Here is an 18,520-nt window from a genome sequence, read left to right as displayed (position 1 = left end):
GAGGTTGAACTCATCTGTACAGAGCGACAATTTACGTTAGTACAAGGTTGTTAAGCTGCTAGTCGCTGAACATTTGTGCATCTGTTTTGATCACATGAGGGATGTATTCATCTTTGTGTGTTCATTTTCCCGCCAGACAGTTGCAGTGTTGTATTGTGCGTTTTTCTTTGTGTGAGGCGCTGGGCCGTGGCCGTTGTGTGTCAGCCTTCATCATTCTATCGGCCGTGTCCCAACGATATGGTTAAACACCGAGCTGCGGCCGCTGTTTGGGCCCTGCACGCTGTTTAGACCAGGAAACCAAGCTTACCAAATGTATATCAGGGATGCAGCTCATTTCTCTATAGGTAATCCAGCAGACTCCTCAGTCTTGTACTTCAATCTGTGTGCGGTTGAGCGCGGTTGGAAACATTATTATGGACACTTCTTACTTGCTTTATGATAATTGAGAAATGGCATTAAGTTGACCAGACAAAAACTTAGTCTCATGAGGAGATTCAACATACTGCTATTTTTTTGATGGGACCCCATAGCTGACACCTGCCATCTTTAATGTCCAATGCCAGGTCACGAACTGACATCACGAAATGGCTCATCCTCACCTATTGATGGTCCTACGTATCATGCTTACTCTCCCTATGTTTCCTGTCTATCCCTCTTTCTGTCTTTGTGTGTGTGTGTGTGCGTGTGTGTTTATGTGTATGTGTGTGTATGTGTGTGTGTGTGTGTGATTGTGTGTGTGTGTGTGTGTGTGTGTGTGTGTGTGTGTGTGTGTGTGTGTGTGTGTGTGTGTGTGTGTGTGTGTGTGTGTGTGTGTGTGTGTGTGTGTGTGTGTGTGTGTGCCCTCAGCCTACAGTAAGGATCAGGTGGACATCGCCACTCAGGGCTGGTTCATCGGGCTGATGTGCGCCATCGCCCTCATCATCCTCATCCTCCTCATCGTCTGCTTCATCAAGAGGAGTCGAGGTGGGAAGTATCCAGGTGAGCCCAGACACACACACACACACACACACGCACGCACGCACGCACGCACGCACACACACACACACACACACACGCACGCACGCACGCACGCACGCACGCACGCACGCACGCACGCACGCACGCACGCACGCACGCACGCACGCACGCACGCACACACACACACACACACACACACACACACACGCGCACACACACACAAACACTTAGACACAAACACACGCACAAACATGTACACGTGCACACACACACACACACACACACACACACACACACACACACACACACACACACACACACACACACACACACACACACACACACACACACACACACACACACACACACACACACACACACACACACACACACACACACAAACACACACACACACACACACACACCGACATGCACACATACGCATGGCAACAGTTGTTTCAAATCAGTGTTGTGATTTGAAACAACGGTGCTGGATTGGTCCCTTCGGTGGGGAGTGCGTCACAGCAAACAAGGGTTATCTTTAATGCAGCCAGGTGTGTTTTCTGAAGAAACCCTTCTTCTGTGAAATGGGTTAGGGCAGAATGTTCGCCCATGCCTTGAGAGAAGCTCAGGGACGACGTGTTCGCTGAGAGCATCAATGGGGAGGGGGGGGGGGGTTTAACAGGAAACAGAAAGTCACAGAACTGGGAAGACCAATACCTGCAGGGATCTGATAGCCATTCTTGCTACTATACTGTATGTTTATACATATTTATACCTAGTCTGGGGGAATACTAGATTCTGATTGACTGCAGGGTTTCCGTTAATCACTGATATATGGACACCTACTAAGTAGATCCAGTCAAATTTTTCTGTTCAGCCTTCAAAACGAGAGCTGCTAAATGATATGTATAAATGCTGGGACGTATTTCAAATTATAAATATGTACACTTTATGTTGAAAGTATAGACCGTCGCGATTCGCATCGAAACGATTGCTGTGGTGATTAGTCTTCAAAACGAGAGTTGGTCGATTATGAAAAATGAATTAAACTGTAATCAGACGACGCGGTTATATGTTATAGACCCTAGAGTATGTGTACAAAATATGTACAATACATAACGTTAGCTCTCTGGCTCATGCTCAGCTGAGCGGACTAGAGTACCTCCAGTTGCCAAGTCGTATCTAAAGTCTGTCCTATTTACTAGAGGAGGGAACAACGTTTCCGTTGCCTGAGAACCTTACGGGAGGGTAATGATTGTTCCAGGTATGAGTCAAACCCTCAGGCGCTACCAGGGAAACTAAATTATGGCTTTTGAAAACCGTTATACTTGGATTGTAAAACGCATGAAAATATGAATGAATGGTCTTAATTTATTGTCTTTGGCAAGTGACCATGGTATAAGTGGGATAATGCCCTTTGAGGTGTCCATAATCAGGAACTAATGGACTTGACGGAGGCAACCGTCCTCCGCTTCACGTTGGACGGTTCTAAGGTCTCCGCGTTGTCCATTAATTCCTGATAACGGACACCACAAAGGGCATTATCCCTTACATATGGTAGCAACTACTAAACAATTTGTTTCATAAATTGGATCGCAACAAAAAAAACAAAGATCAAGCCAGCAGCTTTGAGCGATATGGCTACTAAAACGTCTTGAGTTCTGTTAATATTTTTCAGTTTCTATATTGTGTAGGTGGAGAATGGCTACTCATAAAATATCTAGACTTCTGTTAATGTTTTCAGTTTCCATAATGTGTAGGTGGCGAGTGCCTCGCTGGTTGCTCAAAGGTTTTCGGTAGGTGCGGTTTGGTTTATGTGGTTTATTCTAACAAAGACTAAAACACCTAAAGGTTAATACCCAGAGATGTAAGCATGGAATCATAATAATGATGAGAATAATAATAATAATGATCAATGACAATAATAATAACAACAACTATTATTGTTTGGAAGATTATCCGTTTCTCTCATCACCTCACAGACCCAGAGCTACACCCCTTTATTCGCCCCTTCATTTTCCCAATTAGCCCATATCAATCAGTTAATTACATCCTACCTACCACACCTTAGCCACAGACACATCCTACCTTAGCCACACACCTTAGCCACACACACATCCTACCTTAGCCACACACCTTAGCCACACACAAATCCTACCTTAGCCACACATCCCGCCTTATCCTCACACATCCTACCTAAATACCTACCCATCACACCTAGCTACACATTATCATCACACCTACCGACCTACACACATCCATACATTCCTGCTCGCATCTTTGGAAAATAAAACTATAAACTTGGAACTCTGACTGGAAAACCCTGTGTCCTCGCCGACACCCCCATTCCCAAAACCTCCTCTTCAATTATCATAATAATAAAAATATGAACCCTAATAATTATGATGATAATAATCCTAATCCCAACATGTTGCCACCACTGTGATTTATTGGGCAGAGTTACTAGCTACAAGACCAGATATCAACTGAAATGAAACTACCAGTGACCGACTAACTAAGCTTTCACAACAATTTATATTGTTTATTAATATGTGTGTGTATTTATGTACATTAATACATAATGACTATTCATGTCTCTGTGTTTGTGAAAGTATAATGTGCAGCTTTTATGCATTAAAATGTCTAAAAATAACTCCACCTATGTTAAAAGATTTCTGTGTTAAATGATTTGTGTAATAACATTATCCCAATGTTTTCCAACAAAGTTCAAACCAAGAGAAATTTGTAGATTTATTCAAGGTAATGGTCTGTTACAGTTGGTCGCAAGACAGTGGCGTCCTATGACCTTTACCACCTAATCTCCAGGGGTCAAGGTGTTTCACTTTCACTTTGACTAGTGGCTCATGCTAGCCAACAAGCTATTGCTAATGTTTCCCCACACATGTACTTAACTTTGGTGGTTCATTTTATTTACTTATTTTTGTATTCGTATGAGCGAACATCGCAATCTATAAGTAAGAATCCTTCAAAATGAGCAGAAAGGCAGAACTAATAACAACCTTTTTATTTCCTCAGTGCGAGATAAAAAGGACCTAGCCTTGGACCCGGTTGACCAGAAAGAGGACGGCTCTTTTGATTACCAGTAAGTACAGCAGCTAGGAAACACCTCAGAATTCATTCTTTAGCTCACTGCTGTGTACTAGAGGCAGTGTAGACAACTGCTACTTCTCACACCTAGCATGTGACGCTCTGCACAACAAGTTGTATCAACAGTGTGTGGGAACGTGTGTGAATGGTTTGTTTTTCTGCACAGACACCAGACTTCTGATCACGTGAGATATACTTCTTCGAAAATGTAACAGTGTCTCAGTATCTCCTGTGGGGCGATGATGAGCTTCCAGCTGGTCTGCAGTGCCTCAATATCTCCTTAGGGGTGATGCTGAGCTCCCACTGGGCTGTAGTGTCTCAGTATCTCCTGTGGGGCGCTGCTGAGCTCCCACTATTCTGTAGTGTCTCAGTATCTCCTTGTGGGGGCGCTGCTGAGCTGCAGTGTCAGTGGCTGCTGCTGAGTGACTGTGGTTTGTCCTTCTTACAGGTCCCGCTGATCACACGTGGAATCTCTCTCTCTCTCTCAGCCTCTCTCACTGTAAACACCTGTTAACAACTAAAGCCACCACTGCTAATGGTTGATTATTAACAGCCTTTCTCAGATTTACTCAACAAGTGTGCGTCTCTACACACTAAAACTGTCGACAGCGCGCTGCAAATGATTCTTTAACGCCCAGTAGAATGTACTAATTTAACAACCGTGAATCTACTTTTGTTTGATCTCCTGAAGGACAGAACATATATTCAGGACATTTATTGTGTAGTATATTTACATCTTCTATGTATTTTGCATTAATGTGTTCAAAAGATAATTGGTCAGTCAAAGAATACTAAAACATATGCTTTACAGTTGCAAGTTCAGGAAATATTGTATAATTTTAGGAAGAAAGTAATATAAATGATGAAGATATATTAATTCACGTTTGATTACCAATATTGGGTTACATTTAAAATCGGAGTTAAAACCTCATAAATACAAAGGTGATTCATGGTAGCAGAAATCATGTAATTGTATCATATCCCTGGCATGCCAGCCATCATTGGGTCATAATGTGTTCAATAATATGAATGCCTAACATCTCTTGCAGTCTGGGGTCATTTCTAAGCTTGTCCGAATCTGGATCGAATACTACAATACTAATGTCTTACCTTGGCTGTTAGTTTGCTGCTGTTGTATATCCATGTGTGTGTGCTTTTACTTTTAAATCTAAATGTGTGTGTGTGTGCATCCGTGCGTGCATGTGTGGGTGCGTGCAGGTGTGTGTGTGTGTGTGCATGCGTGCGTGTCTGTATGTGTGTCTGTGTGTGTGCGTGCATCTGTGCGTGTGTGTGTGTGTGTGGGTGTGTGCGCTTGTGTGTGTGTGTGTGCACGTACGTGTGTGTGTGTGTGTGTGTGTGTGTGTGTGTGTGTGTGTGTGTGTGTGTGTGTGTGTGTGTGTGTGTGTGTGTGTGTGTGTGTGTGTGTGTGTGTGTGTGTGTGTGTGTGTGTGTGTAGGACAGTATGACTAAGTGTATGAGGGCACTCACATCCCTCTGATGGTGGAGGACTTTCCTTGCTACTTTCCTTTCTCTTGTCTTTCGGACTCTCTCTTACCTCTTCCGCTCTCACTCCTTTTCTACTCTCTCTCTCATTCTCTCTCTATCCCTCTTCTGTCTCGCCCCCCACTCTCTTTATGCTGAAATGCGTCATCTGTCCCGGCAGGAACGAAAATGATAACGAAAACGAAAATGAGAACGAAAAAGAGAACAGGTACCTTGTCTTTTGCCGGGCGAGTCACTCTATTTCCCCCCCCCATTCTCTCACCCTCCCTCTCTCTCCCTCTCCCTCTCTCCCTCTCTCTCGGCTTGAGCATGCCAGACGAGTGCTTGGGCTGAGTAGAGGAGGGGGAAATGGCCCTTCGGGTGTCCGACTGAAGAAGATTCGGCCACCACTGAAAAGCCGTTGCACAACAAAAATTTTGCAACTGCGGCAAAATTGAGATGCTAAGAAGTTGTGTAGATGACATTGGAAGGATCTTTCGAGCTCCTTATTCCCATGAATGCGTTTGGTCATCTCTAGACCAGAGCACTGAAACATGCAATCAGAAATAGTTTTGGTTGTGTTTGGATTCCAAGAACACATGTTCTATGAATTAGTTAGATCTTTAGGTCTACGATTAATTTAGGTATTGGTTAAGATATTACATTTGAGTCAAGGTGGTATGTTGAGGGTAAGGGTTATGATCCCAGTAGAAATATTGACCTGAGTATAACTGTTTGGAAAACAGTGCATCATGGGAATCTCCACCAGAGTGGTCTATATATGGTGCGTCACCCACAGTGGGTGTGGCAAAAAGAGAGTTTGCGCCTCTTTTACATTTTACTTTTGCAGAAGAATAGTGGCGATGTAATGTTTTAAGTCTATAATATATTATGTATATTGTAATAATACTATCACAATGATAAACCTTAAATTACGTTAAAAATGCCTTGCACAAAGTGTACAAAATAATGTTGCTAAATGATTCTGCCGCAAATTTTGTCATGCAGGTGATGTAGTTCCTTTGATAGTCAACGGTCTCTATTCTGCTTTGAAACAAGTTGCATCATTTAGCATGCAGGAGTAGAATTGCTAAGCCTTCCTTTCTACAGGTCTTTTCAGGAAGGAAGTGAAGTAAAAAAAATTAGTGTGCAATAGTTTTAAGCTTCTAATAGGTTTTAGAAACAAGAGACGACATTAAGGTGCAACTGATACACAGTAAGGTGAGGAGGTGGTCCAGACAGACATGGACGGGTGGAGGCCAGGCCTGGTTCCTTGGGGGGGTCAAATGCTAGCTGTTAGCATCGGACGACGAGCCTTAGCATGAGAAGAGAAGCAGGGTCAGAATTAAACACAAACAATGAGAGCCACGTCAGGTTGCTTCATGCCTGACCATGTTGGCGTAGAGATCCTTAAAGCCCAGATGAACAGCGCCAGGCTGGAGGGACGCATGGATCCGCTCCAGTCGCCTCAATACAGGTTCAGTCTTTAATTGGGTTTGGTTTCCTTCAGACATTTCAAAGATGTCTGTAAACAGAAGTGTTAGTCTGAAACCAGTAGTCTGGAACCAGGAGTGTGAATCCAGAAGTGTAAGTCTGAACCTGGAGTGTGAACCAGCAGTTTGAGGGGAAGTGAGTTGAATCCTTATTAGTGTTAGGGGAAGCCAAGTTGGGGCGTTTTTTGGCACAATTTGATTCTCACAAGGAACTTATTTAAGGGAAAACAGCGACTGGTGGGTCAGAAGAAAACATCTTCCTTCAGACTAAATATGAATCAGAGGACGTGTTATCTGAAGAAAGAAATTGTTGATCTGTGTTGAAACCTAATACATTGCAGAAATAATTTAATCGCATCATATCTCTGGCATGCCAGCCTTCATTTGGTCCCAATGTGTTCATTAATATGGTTGCCTAACATCTCTCGCAGTCTTGGGTCATTTCTGAACTGAGTCTCTGAATCTGGAATAATACTACAATACTAATGTCTCACCTCGGCTGGTAGTTTGCTGCTGTTTGTATATCCATGTGTCTGTGCTTTTATGTGTTAATCTATATGTGTGCGTGTGTGTGTATGTGTGTGTGTGTGTGTGTGTGTGTGTGTGTGTGTGTGAATGCATGTGAGCGTGTGTCTGTGTGTGTGTGTGTGTGTGTGAGTGTGTGTGTGTGTGTGTGTAGGACTGTATGACGAGGTGTATGAGGGCACTCACATTCCTCTTGTGGTGGAGGACCTTTCCTGCTAATTACCTTTCTATTATCTTTCGGACTCTCTTATTCTCTCTACATCCTGTACCTCTTCTGCTCTCTCTCTCTCTCTCTCTCTCTCTCTCTCTCCTCTCTTTCTCTCTCTCTCTCTCTCTCTCTCTCTCTCTCTCTCTCTCTCTCTCTCTCTCTCTCTGTCTCTGTCTCTCTCTCTCTCTCTCTGTCTCTCTCTCTCTCTCTCTCTCTCTCTCTCTCTCTCTCTCTCTCTCTCTCTCTCTCTCCTCTCTCTCTCTCTCTCTCTCTCTCTCTCTCTCATTCTCTCTTATTCTCCCTCACTCTCCCTCTTCTGTCTCGCTCTCCACTCTCCTCATGCTGAAATGCGTCATCTGTCCCGACAGGAACGAAAACGAAAACGAAAATGAGAACGAAAACGAGAACAGGTACCTTGTCTTTGGCCGGGCAAGTCACTCACTCTCTCTCCCTCCCTCCCTCTCCTTCTCCTTCCCTATTTCTTCCTCTCTCTCCCTCCCTCTCTCTTGGCTTGAGCATGCCAGACGAGTGCTTGGGCTGAGTAGAGGAGGGGGAAGTGGCCCTTCAGGGTCCGACTGAAGAAGATTCTGCCACCACTGAAAAGCCGTTGCACGACAACAATTTTGCAACTGCGGCAAAATTGAGATAATAAGAAGTTGTTTAGATGACATTAGAAGGATCTTTCGAGCTCCTTATTCCCATGAATGCGTTGATTTCATAAAACAAGGTCGCTTTCTAATCACATACCTACCGTGCTGGGTCCTCTATTTGTTTAGTCCAGAGCACTGAAAAATGCATCAGTGAACAGGAGAAGTCCATCATAATCAGAAATAGTGGAGATTTTGTTCTATGATTTGGTTAGATCTTTACATTTAAGATTACTTTAGGTATTGGGTAAGATATTTATACATTTTGAGTCAAGGTGGTATGTTGAGGGTAAGGGTTATGATCTAAGTAGAAATATTAACTTGAGTATAATTGTGTTAGAAATCAGTGCATCATGGGAATCTCCACCAGAGTGGTCTATATATGGTGTAACACACACAGTGGGTGTTGCCGAAAGAGAGTTTGCCCCTCTTTTACATTTTACTTTGCAGAAGAATGGTGGCGATGTAATGTTCTAAGTCTATCATACATGATGTCTATAATAGCAATTATTATTAGAAAATAGGATACGCATAAATGATGCTCAAAATGCCTTGCGCAAAGTGTACAAAAAGATGTTGCTAGATGATTCTGCACCAAACTTTGTTATGCCGCTGATGATGGTTCCTTTGATAGTCAACGGTCTCTATTCTGCTTTGGAACATGTTGCATAATTTAGCATGCAGGAATATAATTGCTAAGCCTTCCTTTCTACAGGTCTTTTCAGAAAGGAAGTGAAGAACAAAAGTTTAGTGTGCAATGGATTCAAGCTTGCTGTGCACTGGATATACCTGTGATTTTTTGTCAGGTCTAAATAATTTGATGAAACGTTTTTAGAAACAAGAGACGACATTAAGATGCAACTGATACACAGTGAGGTGAGGAGGTGGTCCAGACAGACATGGACGGGTGGAGGCCAGGCCTGGTTCCTTGGGGGGGTCAAATGCTAGCTGTTAGCATCGGACGATGAGCCTTAGCATGAGAAGAGAAGCAGAGTCAGAATTGAACAAAAACAATGTTTGATACGGATGTCAGGAAGGCATTGATCTGCAGAGCCACATCAGGTTGCTTCATGCCTGACCGTGTTGGCATAGAGATCCTTAAAGCCCACAGCGCCAGGGTGGAGGGACGCATGGATCCGCTCCAGTCGCCTCAATACAGGTTCAGACTTTAATTGGGTTTGGTTTCCTTCAGACAGCTGACATTTCAAAGATGTATCATGGAAATCTCCACCAGAGTGGTCTATATATGGTGTGACAGTGGGTGTTGCCGAAAGAGAGTTTGCCCCTCGGCTGGTACAGAACTCTGTTTTGGTTCAAAACAGAGTTTGAACCAAAACTCTGTTTAGAACCAGGAGTCTGAACCAGGAGTTTGAAACCAGGAGTGTGAGTCTGAAACAGGAGTCTGGAACAAGGGGTCTGATTCAGCAGTTTGAGGGGAAGTGAGTTGAATCCCCATTAGTGTTAGGGGAAGCCGAGTTGGGGCATTTTTTGGCACAATTTGACGCCCACAAGGAACTTATTTAGGGAAAACAGCGACTGGGGGGTCAGAAGAAAACAGCCAGCCCCACAGCCAGCCCACCAATAGGGTATCTTCCATTAGACAAGATATTAAATAGAGGACGTGCTATCTGAAGACAGAAATTGTTGATCTGTGTTGAAAGCTAATTCATTAATACAGAGATGAGTTTCCTAGTTGTTTGCAGAAATCATGTCATTGCATCATATCCTTGGCATTGCAAGCCATCATTTGGTCCCAATGTGTTCATTAATATTATTGCCTCTAATTAATATAAACATCTCTTGCAGTCTTGGATCATTTCTAAGCTGGTCTGAATCTGGATTAATACTACAATACTAATGTCTTACCTCGGCTGGTAGTTTGCTGTTGTTTGTACATACATGTGTGTTTGTGCTTTTACGTGTGATTCAATATGTGTGTGTGTGTGTTTGTGAGTCTGCATGCATGAGTGTATGCATGTGCGTGCCTGTGCGTGTTTGTGTGCGTGTGCGTGTGCGTGCGTGTGTGCGTGCGTGCGTGCGTGCGTGCGTGCGTGCGTGCGTGCGTGCGTGCGTGCGTGCGTGCGTGCGTGCGTGCGTGTGTGTGTGTGTGTGTGTGTGTAGGACAGTATGACTAGGTGTATGAGGGCACTCACATCCCTCTGATGGTGGAGGGCTTTCCTTGCTACTTTCCTTTCTCTTGTCTTTCGGACTCTCTTATTCTCTCTACATCCTGTACCTCTTCTGCTCTCTCTCTCTCTCTGTCTTTGTCTCTCTCTCTCTCTCTCTCTCTCTCTCTCTCTCTCTCTCTCTCTCTTACTCTCTCTCCCTCTCTAAAATGCATCATCTGTCCCGACAGGAACGAAAACGAAAACGAAAATGAGAACGAGAACAGGTACCTTGTCTTTGGCTGGGCCAGTCACACTCTCTCTCTCTCTCTCTCTCTCTCTCTGTGTCCCTCTCTCGGCTTGAGCATGCTAGTGCTTGGGCTGAGTAGAGGAGGGGGAAGTGGCCCTTCAGGGGTCCGACTGAATACGATTTGGCCACAACTGAAAAGCCGTTGCACGACAACATTTTGCAACTGCAGCAAAATTGAGATGCTAAGAAGTTGGGTAGATGACATTGGAAGGATCTTTCAAGCTCCTTATTCCCATGAATGCGTTGATTTCATAAAGCTAGGTCGCCTTCCAATCACCCACCCACCAACCTTACTGGGTCCTCTATTTGTTTAGTCCAGAGCACTGAAACATGCATCAGTAACGGGAGTGGTTCATCACCATCAGAAATAGTGGAGACGTTTTGTTCTATGATTTGGTTAGATCTTTAGGTTTAAGATTGATTTAGATATTGGGTAAGATATGGTTACAATTGGGTCAAGGTGGTATGTTGAGGGTAAGGGTTATGATCTCAGTGGAAATATTGAATTGATAATAACTGTGTTAAGAAATCAGTGCATCATGGGAATCTCCACCAGAGTGGTCTATATATGGTGTGTCACACACAGTGGGTGTGGCCGAAAGAGAGTTTGCCCCTCTTTTACATTTTACTTTTGCAGAATAATAGTGGCAATGCCATATTCGGTAACACTTTATAATAAGGTGCCATAATAAATAGCAAACTAGTCATTACCTAACCCTTTGTTAATATTTGTTAATTATTACTAAAATACCTATTTGGCACAAGTTAATTGTTTTTCATCATTAATTAAATATTAGTTGTTTGCATAACCCTAACCCAACCCTAACACACGACCCTAAGCCTAACCCTATCCCTAACACGTGGCTCTAACCCTAACATACAGCCCTAACCCTAACCATAACACACGGCCCTAACCCTGACCCTAACCCTAACCCCCGACCCGAACCCTAACCCTAACACACGACCCTAACCCTAACTATAACACACGACCCTAACCCTAACCATAACACACGGTCCTAACCCTAACACTAGACCCTAACCCTAACCATAACACATGACCCTAACCCTAACCATAACACACGGCCCCAACCCTAAACCTAACCAGCGACCCTCTGTGGTCAGTGAAAAACTATGAACTTGTGCCAAATAGATATTTTAGTAACAATTAACAATTCTTAATAAAGGTTCAGGTAATGACTAGTTTGCTATTTATTATGGCACCTTATTATAAAGTGTTACCACAGGTTCTAAGTTTACAATATATGATTTATTTTATTATAATACTCATTAGAAGTTTGATACTCAAAATGCCTTGCGCAAATAATGCAAAACAATGTTGCTTAATTTAAACTTTGTAATGCAGGTGAGTACGGTAACTTTGAAAAGGGTCTCTATTCTGCTTTGGATCATGTTGCATCATTTAGCATGCAGGAATATAATTGCTAAGCCTTCCTTTCTACAGGTCTTTCAGAAAGGAAGTGAAACACGAATGTTTGGTGTACAATAGATTTAAGCTTGCTATGCATTCGATATATGAGTGGAATTTGTCAGGTAAAAATAATATATGGTGAAAGTTTTGAGAAACCTGCAGAACTATGGTGAAGACATTAAGACGTAACTGATACACAGGTGCATTCCTCACTGGCAAGCCCCAGCATCCACCACTAAACCAATCCTTTTAAGCCCAAATGGATCTGAAAGCTGCTGAATGTGTCACTAGGACAGTTATGTTGATGATTTATAGAAGTGCTTGATTTCCTCTCTTGCCTCTGTAATGTGCTATGAAGATTGCACTGTACACTTTCTACATTTTCTAGTCGATTGCCACGGTTCTGCAATGTAGGTCTCCAGCTCAGTACATGTGGGTCAGCATGCACTTTGGTGGTCCAGCACTGATTCATCTTGTTTCTTCAGTTCAGGTGGTCACCTTCTGTATTCTGTGTTTTTTATGTTCACTTTTCCCCAATGGTTTAAAGGTCTTTTGAAAGGTATGAACAGACGAGAATCTGCTGCATCGCAACCCCAACCCCCGCCTCCCAATCCTGCCACTTTATAACGCATTTTACAACGCATATGCAGTGGGTTTTTAATCGATTAATATCCCCTTCTCACATGTTTTTTTTACCAAAGACAAGGACCCATTTTTTTTATGTGGGAGGCACTATTCATAATGCAAAACAGATTGCTGCCTGTGGCTTAAAACACAGCACACACATTCTGCCATTTTGCCAGCAAGAGAAGTAATCTGAAACTAGATATGATGTAGCCCACTGAACCTTTGCCCATTCACTCAAAAAGGATAGAGAGGATAAGGAACTCTTCTAATCAAATAATTGAATCTTCCTTCGATGCTGTACCTTTCCCTCTGAAGGGCATTTTGTTTAAGTCAAGGAAATAAAGAGACTGCATCTCAAAAATCCCTGGCAGACTAACATGGCCAGCGGGGTGCGAAACAGAAGAAAAAACGCTATATCAGCTATTGCAAAGTTTTGAGACGAGGTGGAGCCTGACTGAAAACAAGCACACAATACAACCTTAAGAAAGAAAACAGGCAACGGCCCTGACTGTAGAGAGTCCTGAAAGTAGAGAGTCCTGACTGTAGAGAGTCCTGAATGTAAAGAGCAGAGCCCTACCTGCAGCGAGTCCTGACTGTAGAGAGTCCTGACAGTAGAGAGTCCTGACTTTAGAGGGCAGAGCCCTACCTGTAGAGAGTTCTGACTGTAGAGAGCCCTGACTGTAGAGAGTCCAGACTGTAGAGAGTAGAGTCCTGACTGTAGAGAGCCCTGACTGTAGAGAGCCCTGACTGTAGAGAGCCCTGACTGTAGAGAGCCCTGACTGTAGAGAGTCCAGACAGTAGAGAGTCCTGTCAGTAGAGAGTCCTGACAGTAGAGAGTCCTGACTGTAGAGTCCAGACAGTAGAGAGTCCTGACAGTAGAGAGTCCTGACAGTAGAGAGTCCTGCTAGTAGAGAGCCCTGACTGTAGAGTCCAGACTGTAGAGAGCAGAGTCCTCCTGGTTCCCTCCCAGCCCCATAGAGGTGAGGAGCTACCTAGCACCACATTTGTATTTACCACCAACGTGCAGCTCATCCTCCTCCATCTCGAGGGATGAATCAGGCTGTTGTTGCTATGATATTGTGGCTATAACGCTGCTATTCCCATATGGTAACGATCTCTACACCCTCACTCTTTATATTAATTGATTAAATGGTGAGACCCTTTTCTGCTGTAATTGAGGTATGCTTTTACACTTACACACTATGTGTAGCATCGTATTCTGATGTTATTTCTCTCTCAGTGTGTGTGTGTGTGTGTGTGTGTGTGTCTCTCTCTCTCTCTCTCTCTCTCTCTCTCTCTCTCTCTCTCTCTCTCTCTCTCTCTCTCTCTCTCTCTCTCTCTCTCTCTCTCTCTCTCTCTCTCTCTCTCTCTCTGTATACTTAATTCACTGTAATCCCCACCCAAGGCCTGATTCCTCCACTCTATATATCCCAATCCAGGCAGCATGATCAATCGTAACTTGATCAGCGGCTCTGGGGCTGCTTTGAGGGTATAGAGTGTAACAGCATGAAGCATGACTGTGGCTGGGCGATAATCACATCCCCTCATCGACTTTTGGGGGCAACACGTTAACATAGAGTAGATTGCATTTGAGACACTAGGTTGAAGGGTTAAGTGTTAAGGGGAGTGTATTCGTGACCGTATTGTGGAATGCGTTCATTCACATTCTCAAATATGGGAGTTCATGAGAATACAACAAATAATCTCAATCCATTCCACTCTATCGCCCAGCCTTAAAAATAACAGCCATCTCCCGAGAATAGGCTCAGGAGAATGGGAAGTCCTGCTGGCAATGCAGAAGAACCGAGAAGAGGCCAGACGTCTTTGAGAACGTGAAAGATGATCAATTCTCCAATCTTGATCGTGCATCCCTTACACCGCCAAAGAAAAAAAAATCCAGCTATTTCCGCTACAAGCTTGGTCTAGCCTAGGGTTAGCGCTGATCCATAGTGGTGCCCAATGCATGTAGCTCTACTCTCTCAACCAGCGCTCAGAGACAGGGGATGGAGCTAAGCTCTGAGTCGAGATTGAAAGCACTTTTCATAAAACCTGGAAGCTTTAGCACTAATTCATGACTATTGAATTAGTTCTAAATCATTTTGTGACTCTCTTGGTGTGGAAGTGTTTTGGTCTCTGGTCAGAATATGTGTCCGTGTCATAAGCATGTGTTTGAATGCCTGCCTTCTTGACATCCCGACGAAGGGCAGAGAAGTCCCCATATTCTTCTTTCTGGCTCTTTCTAGAAGAGCAAGCATTCTGCAGTGTGTGTATAATGTTTAATGAGGATGTCAGCACACCTTAGACAATCAAATCCCAAACGTTTGAGTATCTTCACCATGCCAAAAGCTTTGTCCACTTCAGAGTCACTCCTAGCCCCCCTTTTGAGTCAGATTCACTTCATTATCCCTGTGAACCCCAACCGATAGGACGGTTCCCCCCCTCCCTTGTCCGACGTTCACCTTGTGGTTTTTCCCGCCCGTTTCCAGTAGTGACGAGGACAACAAGCCGCTGCAGGGCAGCCAGGCATCCCTGGACGGCCCGCCGAAGGAGAGTGACGACAGCCTGGTGGACTACGGCGAGGGCGGAGACGGGCAGTTCAACGAGGACGGTTCCTTCATCGGCCAGTACACCGTCAAGAAAGACTCCAAGGACGAGACGGAGGGCAACGAGAGCTCCGAGGCCACCTCGCCCGTCAACGCCATCTACTCCCTGGCGTAGGACCGCCCCCGTCAGCTACACCCCCACCCCCACCCCCACCCCCACCACCACTACCCACACCCCACCTCTGTGCTCGTGACGTAGCCGGAGCGGACTACCACGGCTAACGGCTTCCCGGGATCGATGGTGTTGGTGATGGTGGAGACGCTATTTCTACGACTACAACCAAACACAGCACTCGGAATCGGAAACGCACACACACACACAAACGCACACACAACAAAGCAAGTATATAAATATATATCGATATAAGAAAACACGTTATAGACGTCAGTGGCGCACAGGGACAGGATGAAGAAGGGCAGAACTCTAAAGACAAGAGAACGGATGGAAGGGAGGAGGCGGCGAGCCAAGCATTCTGTTGTGTTCAGTTGGGTTCCTGGCTCCTGGCTCCAGGGACAGAAGGCTCTTCAGTGGTCGAGGATATGGGATGTTGACCAGTGTTCTAGTTTGTCCAGCGCCCTCCGCCTACCCAGCTCACACAGACTCTCGAGTGTGCCTTCGGACGGCAGGCTTTTGATGCAGTTTCAGGCTTTTGTTTCCCTGCTCCTCTAGAGGTTTTGTTTGTTGGTATTTCTTCCTCTGCTCCCGGCTCCCGATCATCCCAAGCCCCTCACGGCTTTGTGACTCGCTAGCGTCCCCACTTAGGCTTACATATCAGTTCTCAACCTCCACTTCAAAAGGATGCTGGCATTAGTTTATCATATTGATATTTCCGCAATGAAAGATCTTTTTGGTTTTCTTCTCCACAGCTGGTAACTCATTGAATCTTAGTGAGGCTGAGCAAAGCCCTGGCACACATTTTAGTGTCCTGCAATTCTATGCACCATCATATTCTCCATGCATTTCTTTGCGGGTTTAATCTGTTTGGTTAGTTCTAGAGTTTGCCCATATGTTCAGTGTTCACGCTCATCGTGGCTCAATCGACAGCATTTGCTTACTTGACGTGATTCGCTTCATTTGGTTTCAGGTGTTCGGGTCATGCAGAGAAACCCTTAATGCAACAATGCCCCCGATTTTTATATAGCAACAGGCCCTTTTGCCTTTCTACTATGATGTTGTTAATGACCTTTAAAAATATGATGATGAATATCATTTTGAAGCATGACAGGATAATAGTGCAACAAACAAATGAAAGGCAAGCGCAAGTTACGGTTAGTTGCACTCAAGAAAATTCAAAGCCTGCGTGAATCCCTTTGAGTTTAGCTGAGGCTGCTTACTTCCTGGTTAGCATGCAGGCCAACACAGCACATGTAGCTTGTTTGCAGCCCTTCACTAGAGGCACTACTCGTGGGAGAGGCTGCGGGCCGTCACAAAAGTGTTCGAGCTAGTTTGAATATTCTGAGATGAAAACATTTGAACATGAAGCTATGAATCTGTAGCAACTCTGAGAAAAATAGTCTTTCAAAGAAATTCAATATTTACAAAAATAAACATTTAATATTCTGACAAAAATATAATGTTGAAGAAAAGTCACATTACTGTGAGTGTATCCATTGTATTCTACCTGTGCCCCACAGAGCCACTATTTGAAACCTTTTTGTGACAGTGAAAGTGGGGCGTCATGCTTTCATAGCTGCTGTCTGGTGGTTGTGCTGTCGCTATGGCACCATTCCCCGACGCTAAATCGGGGATCTAAAAAACGGACGATTAGCTGACCGAGGTTTATTTGTATTTAAGATATTTATTTAAAATTTCTATCATGTATTATTAATATATTAGTCCTGTGTTGGTTCAATGTAATACACCCTTACTCACAACAGTCACAGTCACAACAATCGATGATTGTAGATTCTGAAATGCATTGATCACGATTATTCGTTACACACCGTATGGCAACAAAGCTCTTTACAAAAGATCAACAACACACGGGCCGGGTCACCCCTCCATACTGCTGCTCCTCTGTTGTATTCCTGTTCTTCCTCGTTGGTTTAGGACTTCATGTCATGAGACTTTTACCAGACCAAATAGTTATGCTTCACCACTCAGATCATGTCCCGCCTTTCAGGTTGTCTTCTTTATGTAAATAATGCCCCCTAAAGCTAAAGAAAAATGCTTGATGATGAAACAAAAGTATCCCAATGGCTACATCGTAAAAGCCAATAAGTAAATATGATGGTTTGTCTGTTCCACATGCATTTTGTGCTTGTAGCTTTGAATGAAATTTGCACTCTAAAAAAAGAAAAGAAAAGCAGAGCGACAAAGTAGGTGGGACCACCACGCCTCATCCTACAACCCCCGCCCCTCTCATTGTTTGGAAAATACTGTACGAGCTGTGGGTAGTTTTATTGGTTTGACTGTTTAGATCATGGTTTTGAACATATGTTGTGAAAGGGGAAATGGCTTTGCCTCTCTATAATGTAAATAAAGAAATATGTGCTCCTGAAATATTAACGCTGTAGCATACTGCACACACACCTGTTTAAAGCGTTAGTAGTCTAGACAAAAGAGAGAAAATAAAACACACGCTGGTATCGCTGTCTCCTCTTTCACCGTTATGTTACGTATTGTCGTGTCACAAGGTGTGCTCTGTGTGGGAGAGGGCATACTGTATAATCATACCACACAGCGAGCGTCCTGAGAGGGCATACTGTATGTTCATAACACACAGATGGTCCTGAGAGGGCATACTGTATATTCATAACACACACAGAGGGTCCTGAGCGGGGATACTGTATAATACTAACACACAGCGAGGGTGCTGAGAGGGCTTACTGTATATTCATAACAAACAGAAGCTCCACACACACACACAGCTTCCTCTTGAGTTCCTCACACCGAATTCTGCCTTCAGAATCAAAGCAATACACCCAGGGTAGGGATGAGTATTTGTTGTGGTCGCTAGTTTGATGGTGTTCCCTCTCATCTTCTGGGACCGGGCTGGGACTCTCTAACCCCAGGGTCATAG

At 44.1% G+C, this 18,520-nt stretch overlaps 1 protein-coding gene across 1 annotated transcript in view; it reads left to right on the top strand.

Moving 5' to 3' along the window:
- LOC130394759 (neurofascin-like) overlaps window positions 1–15,612 on the top strand; it is a 53,430-nt gene extending 37,818 nt beyond the window's left edge. The window contains 3 exon segments of the mRNA XM_056604769.1: window positions 847–978; window positions 3,997–4,063; window positions 15,381–15,612. Of these exon segments, the coding sequence (XP_056460744.1) occupies window positions 847–978; window positions 3,997–4,063; window positions 15,381–15,612 (431 nt within the window).
- The last annotated feature ends 2,908 nt before the right edge of the window (window positions 15,613–18,520 follow it).

Source organism: Gadus chalcogrammus, chromosome 1, assembly GCF_026213295.1.
Source record: "Gadus chalcogrammus isolate NIFS_2021 chromosome 1, NIFS_Gcha_1.0, whole genome shotgun sequence".
NCBI lineage: Eukaryota > Metazoa > Chordata > Actinopteri > Gadiformes > Gadidae > Gadus > Gadus chalcogrammus.
Note: the sequence above shows the minus strand (reverse complement) of the source record. Positions and strands in the feature narration are given on the sequence as shown.